Source organism: Vespa velutina, chromosome 9 (assembly GCF_912470025.1).
Source record: "Vespa velutina chromosome 9, iVesVel2.1, whole genome shotgun sequence".
NCBI classification, from domain to species: Eukaryota; Metazoa; Arthropoda; class Insecta; order Hymenoptera; family Vespidae; genus Vespa; species Vespa velutina.
Window position 1 is genome coordinate 1,760,001 of NC_062196.1, and position 7,500 is coordinate 1,767,500.

Sequence of the window (7,500 nt, forward strand, 5' to 3'; positions counted from 1 at the left end):
AAAATGTACTTTTTCTCATTTCCTTTTCTTAATTAAAGTTAGAATAATTCTCTTATCTCTTCTTCTACTATATTTTCAGCTTTGTTTTCGTTACTTTCTTCTGGTCTGTTCGATCTCAACTGGAAGAAAACTTTCCTATTATTTACTCTACAATAAACGAAACAAAGAAAATATCGAGAAATGTAGAATCAAACTATTCTACCAGTATAATAGACCGGAGCAATGTTACAGAAAATCAAACCGATTTCAAAGTAAACGTTAGTAACAACGAAGAAACAAATAAATACAAAACGAAAGATTTCGAAATCATTGGAAAATATGTTTCGAAGAACGATAGTGATCATTCAACAAATAACACCAAGACTTTCGTACTTGAGAGTCGTGATAATCAAAGAAACTGGGGACCTCATGAAGAGGATATTCTCGAAGCTGTTGATTTTGGATTACAAGCGATGCATGATCTTTACAACGTTAAAGAACCAAAATTATATTCAATGGGTAAATAATTAACTATTAATTTTATATGAATGAAAAATATGATGAATAATAGAAAATGAAACGTGAAAAACCATAAAAGTTTTTTTTTTTAAATCGCAGGACTCTATCTTGGAGCTGACAATCCAGCGAAATACGTGGCAGCTTTCAATGATCAAACCGAAGAAGCTAGGATGCTCGCTAAATTCGGTTATGCGGTCCTCGAAGGCGCAACTATGTTTGTCAAAAAGTACCTAGTCCAAAAAGTTCTTCTTCGTCTCGGTTTCTTTATAATTCTGTAAATAATTTTTATTTATTTGTTTCGTTTATTTTAGATTTCCCGATATGTCGAGAGAATTTCCTCTTTCTCGCAACGGACCAACAACGAGATTGCAACGACAATGTCCAAGAAGAGGAACTCCTCGATGTCCACCAGCTAGTTTAAGATATAGAACTTCGGACGGAAGTTGTAATAATCTTAAGAATCCTTGGTGGGGATCAGCAATGTCAACTATGCAAAGGTTTTAAACATTATCTTCTCTGTCACGAATATTCACATTCTTGAGATTTTTAAACATATTTAAATATTCTTGTCGGTCAGGTTCTTACCACCGAATTATGATGACGGTATACAAACCATCAGACGATCAAAAAACGGTAATCCATTACCAAGTCCACGTGTAATTTCCGACGTGTTACACGAGGATAGGGATATACAATTGGCATCTATTACACACATGTTGATGCAATGGGGTCAATTCGTGGATCACGACTTAACAGGTATGTATATGATTCATCGAACAGAATTATCATTTCTTTAATATTTTCTATATTTATATCGGTACTATTAATTGCATCTTCGAAGCAACTGGACAAAGCAGAGGTTTTAATGGGTCGGTTCCTCAGTGCTGTTTAAATTCGGGCCTTGGGTTTCAACCCTTCGAATTTATGGCAAGTTTAAAATATTTATGAAATAGATTATTTCATTCGAAAAATAAGATATAATTCGTTTGCCGTACTATTTTAGCATCCGGAATGTTTGCCAATAGCGGTAGATCCTCAGGATAGTTTCTTTGCTCGTTTTGGTGTAAAGTGTCTCGAGTTTCTTAGAAGTGGATCAGCACCCAGAGAAGACTGCCGATTTGGCGCTCGTGAACAATTATCTCAAGTTACAAGCTATTTAGATGCATCCACGGTATACAGTAGCAATGCTTTTCAAAGTGACAATCTCAGACTCTTTAGAAACGGTACAGTGAAATTTTCAATCAGGCGCAGAACTCTATGATATTCTCGACATTCAACGATTATAATCATCTAAACAATTTTCAGGTTTATTGCAATACGGTAAAATACAATCCCTAAGACCTTTGTTACCTAGACAAGATTCGGATCTTTGCAAACGAGGTTCCTTATCAACGAATTGCTTCAGAGCAGGCGATGGTCGTTTGAGCGAACAACCAGCTCTGACGTCTATCCATGTTGTATTCTTAAGACTGCACAATAGATTAGCGACGAAACTCGTCGCACTAAATCCTCATTGGAGCGACGAAAGGACATTCCAAGAAACTCGTAAGATTATAGGCGCGATTGTGCAACATATTACTTATCGCGAGTTCTTACCGATAATACTAGGTAAATATCAAATATAATACAGTTCATTTTTTTATATAGAGATATTTTTCTTGATATTTTATTGGATTCTCCAGGGAACGAGGTAATGAAGGTATTTGATCTCGAAGTATTAACAAAGGGGTACTACCACGGTTACGATCCTTCTGTTAATCCTACTATAGCAAACTCGTTCTCAACTGCCGCTTATCGTTTCGGACATTCACTGGTTCAGCATAGTTTCGTACGATTCGACGGAAATCATCGACCTTTTTTTAATAGTAATACTACGATTTAATTTATTATCCATTATTAGGATCTTCTCTGATTGATTGATTTCATTATATTTTTTCAGATGTCTCAATTCACGACGAATTCAGAAACTCAGAAAATTTGGAGACAGCAGGTTCGGTAGACCGTCTTCTTTTAGGATTAGTGAATCAACCGTCACAGAAAAGGGATGAATTTATAACGGGAGAATTAACACGTCATTTATTTCAAACGCCAGGTTTTCCTTTCGGGATGGATTTGGCATCTCTTAATATCCAAAGAGGACGAGATCATGGTATACCACCGTACGTTGATTGGCGAGGACCATGCGGCTTGTCTCCCGTCAAAAGTTTCGCCGATCTTGAGAAAATTATGCCATCTAAATCTGTGATAAAATTTCGAACTTTATACCCTAACGTAGAAGATATTGATTTATATTCTGCTGGACTGGCAGAAAATTCGATTCGAGGTGGTTTAGTGGGACCAACATTTGCTTGCATAATCGCGCAGCAATTTAGTAACCTTAGACGTGGCGATCGATTTTGGTACGAAAATGAAAAAGAAGAAAGTGGCTTTACTTCTAGACAACTTCAACAAATTAGACGTATCACATTCTCACAAGTTCTTTGCCATACGATTGATAACATCAAAACCATTCAACCGTTCGTCTTTTTAGTGGCTGATACATTCAGAAATCAACGTGTAGATTGCAATGATGAACTAATGACACAATTTAGCCTTGAACCTTGGATCGAACGACCACCGGAACAAAGAAGTGGATCGGGTAATATAAAATTATCAGATCGAAAGAGAACTGATCAAATTCGTAGTACAACCAGCAAATCTTTTACGAGCCTGAAACAAGAAGCGACCAAAGAAAATGTTAAAATTAATACGAGAGAACAAACTAAGACTTTACCTCAAGGAACAAAGCCTTTTAAGGCTAATATCAATCAGCATAATAGAATCGTTGTAAAAAAACCTTTTGGTCCACCCGACAACGTTACCATAGTCGTCCAAAATAATGCAGTAAATTCACCCGTCTTCGTTAATGATGCCATTTATGGTTCGTACATTCAAATACAAACAACTACTCAAAGTCACAAGGATATTCCAAGACCAGAATATTTCAATTATCAAACTAATGCACAATATAATCCATTATTGTATGATCAAGGATCATTTAATATTCCTATTCATAAACCTCCTTCAAAACCAATACCAACTGTAATTCCTGATAGATCTGGAAGTTTACAAAACATAAGACCATACATACCATATTCTTATGATGATCCTAACAACCCAAATCCTCTGAATTACGGTTATAGACCAAATTATACACCCGAAGACATTGTTTATGACGACTTTTCTCCTACTAGTCCAAGACCAACTTTATACACCTACTACATGCACGCCCAACAATTTAAAACTACGCAAAGACCCATCCATCAGAACGAAGGCCAGTCGAGTTATTACAATCCTTCTTACAATAAACTATCTACGGTGCAACATTATCAAGAAGTAAGTCCATCACCCTGGATAAAAACTAAACCACAGTTCGAGTCGAACTCACAGTCTTACGCACAGAGACTAAGTTCAGATAGTATTACAAATCCTCATCCACAATATAATAGCAATATGAACAACAGACCGGAGTACTGGCCTCATCAAACATCAAGTGCCATAAAAGATGAGATTATACATTCTGGACAGATCTATTACAACTACAATCAAGATAAATCTACTGACAAATCTTCTAACAAAGACGAATCATCAACTTGGAAATATTCGACTAATGTTCAGAAAGATAATGGATTTGCTATTTCTTCGAGCAGACCTTACAACAAACCATCTGTTCCACAAGAAACAGATATTCATATGAATATACCAATAAATAGACCGTATAACGAAGATGATCCTGATATTTATAATAAGAAACCATTCCATACATCCAACCTTACTATGCTGAACAAATCAAATGATCAAAATGGCTTAGGAAATCTACCGAATGTGCAGGTTTATCAAGAAGAAGCCATAAAAAATCCAATCTTAAATAATCCAAGCGAATGGACCAATATTCCATCTTATCAGCAAGGTCCGACCAAAAGACCCGATTCTATCATACTGCATGAAGAACCTTCGTATCAGAAAAGTCCAATTAAAACGCCTACGATCGTTCAAAGCGATCTTAACTGGACGGAAGTTCTATCGTACCAAGCGGATTTATCGAAAGAGACTAGCTATCAACAAAGACTAACCATAAAACCAGATAGATCAACTAGCAATTCATTTTATCAAACAAATCCGTTGAAGGATTCAACGAACAAATCTATCGAAAAAACCGAAGATATCTCTTACCAAAGAAAACCAATTCCACTTGTTCCTATACAAGAGTTGGCAAAAGTTTCGGCAAATAATAAAAGTTCACGACCGACAAAAATACAAAGTGTTACCATTGTCACGGAAAGTACCGAAACAGTTCAACATTCTGGGTCTACTGGTTATAGACCAGAAAATAAAATCAATAAAGAAATTCCAAGACCATTGGAACTTCGACAAAACGATGGAAAACCTGGCCAGTACTATTACGATAAAAACGTTTTGCATCGTTACCCCGAGAAAATAGAAGATGATATCTCTAAAAATGATCATCCTCTTGTGAAGGATGACGTTATTTACAATGGGACGAAAGAAATTCTGGCAAAAAACAAAACTATTGTCGAATTGAATTACACCGATGTATTTACGAAAGCTCACGTGATTCAAAATGACAACGATAAATTTATAACGACTCCTACGATCGTGATCAATGATTCTGAGAGTTATATTGACGACGATCTCGACGGAGCTTTTTCCGAAAACATTGAAAGTGTCACAACTTTGAACGATTTACAAAGGTACTTATATTTCTTATAGTCTTAATTGAACGATTTATATAGCTGATGCAACGATCCTTTTGCAGAACAAATTACTGGCTAAATTCCGAAGAAAATCCAGGATTGTCGTCCATTTTGGAAATGCCTAACGTTACATCCGACGAAAGCATCAGCGTTAAGGAATTGCCTAAGCCTTTAATTAAAACTAGTAAATCCGCCTCTTAATTTACATTTCTTGGTAGTTTAGAAAGCTATTATTTTGTTTTTCTTTTTTTCTATTTTATTATTATCGTTAACCGTCGTACCTTCTCACGCTATTTATTATCAAGTTCATTCTTTATTTTCATTAGATTTGTATTTATTTTCATAGACGAACATAGTTTCATAGAGATAATAATAGCGTCTATTTACTTTTTGTTAAAAGAACTTCATTTTCTCGATTAATCGTATTAAATTTAAAATGTTGACGAGGCTTACGATGTATATCATTAAGAGAATCATAGGAGAATAAAATAATTACGTTAAGGAACAACGACTATACGAATGACACATGGTATGCTTCCACGCATTTCGACAGTAACACGGAATGTAGCCTAGTTTTATCCCGCTTTTAAACTCTGCCGTCTATGTCTGGAGCGTCTCTCGACTATTTTCAGATGCAGTTTCCAACTCGCTGCATTTCGTCTGTCTTCTCGAATTCTACTAAAAATTCATCGTTCAAATCCCACGCACGTAAGTACTTACATTTGATGTCCTAATTTTTAATTCCCTCTTTCCACCTTCCTTTTTTCTTTGTTCGTTCCCCGATATTCGACTTTCGTCTTTTGTTTACAAATTTCGTACGTTTATTTAAATTTCGATAAATGTTTCATGATCGATGAACTATCGACGTTTCAAGATAATAAGCAAACAAAAATGTTTTCCATATCATTGCCAAGGCCTTTATAATATTTTTAGATAAAGATATTTTTTCTGATGTTATTCTTTTAAACATTTAATTAGATTGTTCTTTGCCGCGAATATTTAAAAAGAGTGATCAACCGAAAGAAATTAACTACACGAAGGAATAGCATAAATAGAAAAAATGAACTCATATTTGAGTGAGCCAGGTGGATTATAATCGTTGGGTTGGAAAGAGAAAAGATTGTGGTAATCTCTTGTGGATGAGAATCGAGTTCGTCACTCGAACGGTTTACTTCTGACGAAGGCGAAAGAAAAAAGAGACAATGGCATGCAAAGAATTGAAATGTACTTTCGGATATCGCGACCCGGATTCAGAGTTCCCAATGTGTCACGCATTGACTGAATTCGGAAATTGTGGAGAACGTGTCCTGAAAGTTATGTGAGCTTAGCGAAATTTTGGCATTTATCATTTTCTCTACATTCAAAATGATTCTTTGTTTTAGAGAAAAAAAAAATCCAGAAAAAGACAGAAAAAAGAAACGTTCGTTTTGTATTACGTATAAGTACATATTTTTATAAACAATTATTTGGGTGTCGAAGTCGTATCAATTATGATAGATTTTATTGAAAAGAGAAGCTTATTAAGTTTAGAAGCTTATCAAAATTTTATTTATAAATTTATCTCGGAAATCGCAAAACAGCTTGTCTCTCTTAATTATGCAGTATTATTTTTAATGAAAAAAGATCTCTCCTCCACGCTCGATTTAATGAGTTTGCGAGGCTCCTTTATGAAAGATTACACATTCGAGCGTAAAGAAACGTATATAAAAGAAATACTCGAGTTGATATCTATAAATCGGAAATTAATTAGTTTTAACATTTCGTTAAAAATGGGTTATAATCCAATCGCGATAATATTAATTCAAGCAAAAATGATTAGCACGTATTTCCGTTTCGTTTCTTTTCGTTTCATTTCTTTGATTCAAGATATTCCTTTGTATAATATTCAAGCATTCGTTCGTTAGAGAACGAGGTACAGATGAATTCTTCAAACAATAAAGAAATTGAGTGACGTATTCATTTTAAAACGGCAACCGAGTTTACAGTCTTCTCTTTCTTCGTTCTCACACTAATTTACGTGGGACTAGGATGACGGTATGCTCAACAGACATGCTTTCCCTTTCCATGGTGTGTTGCGTCTTTATTATGTGAGAAATACGTAATGCAGCATCACGATGGTCTATCATCGAGATAATTGGAGTATAATAGCAACTAACGCCAAGTATATATAAAGAAAAGAACGTAATATTTTTCGGTAAGATACGAAATATATTAATTATTTCAAATTTTTTTGATATGACTAGAATCC

General features: G+C 35.0%; 2 protein-coding genes across 12 annotated transcripts in view; both read left to right on the plus strand.

Annotated features, from left to right (window-relative positions):
• The window catches only part of LOC124951581, a 7,479-nt gene extending 1,729 nt beyond the window's left edge, over window positions 1–5,750 (plus strand). For 2 of the 5 annotated variants that reach the window (XM_047500184.1, XM_047500183.1), the window contains 10 exons: window positions 80–498; window positions 598–724; window positions 810–995; window positions 1,076–1,254; window positions 1,340–1,425; window positions 1,502–1,721; window positions 1,804–2,106; window positions 2,181–2,363; window positions 2,438–5,249; window positions 5,315–5,750. In XM_047500184.1, the coding sequence (XP_047356140.1) occupies window positions 80–498; window positions 598–724; window positions 810–995; window positions 1,076–1,254; window positions 1,340–1,425; window positions 1,502–1,721; window positions 1,804–2,106; window positions 2,181–2,363; window positions 2,438–5,249; window positions 5,315–5,453 (4,654 nt within the window). In that variant the 3' untranslated portion in view covers window positions 5,454–5,750. The remainder of the gene's footprint in view (window positions 1–79; window positions 499–597; window positions 725–809; window positions 996–1,075; window positions 1,255–1,339; window positions 1,426–1,501; window positions 1,722–1,803; window positions 2,107–2,180; window positions 2,364–2,437; window positions 5,250–5,314) is intronic. The other 3 variants (XM_047500186.1, XM_047500185.1, XM_047500187.1) reach the window with 3 other exon arrangements.
• A 1,608-nt stretch (window positions 5,751–7,358) lies between these two features.
• LOC124951583 (prominin-like protein) overlaps window positions 7,359–7,500 on the plus strand; it is a 35,022-nt gene continuing 34,880 nt past the window's right edge. For 2 of the 7 annotated variants that reach the window (XR_007101652.1, XM_047500194.1), the window contains exon 1: window positions 7,361–7,446. The gene's annotated coding sequence lies outside the window, so the exon portion shown is untranslated. Of the gene's footprint in view, window positions 7,447–7,500 lie in introns of all 7 variants that reach the window. The other 5 variants (XM_047500195.1, XM_047500197.1, XM_047500196.1 and 2 more) reach the window with 4 other exon arrangements.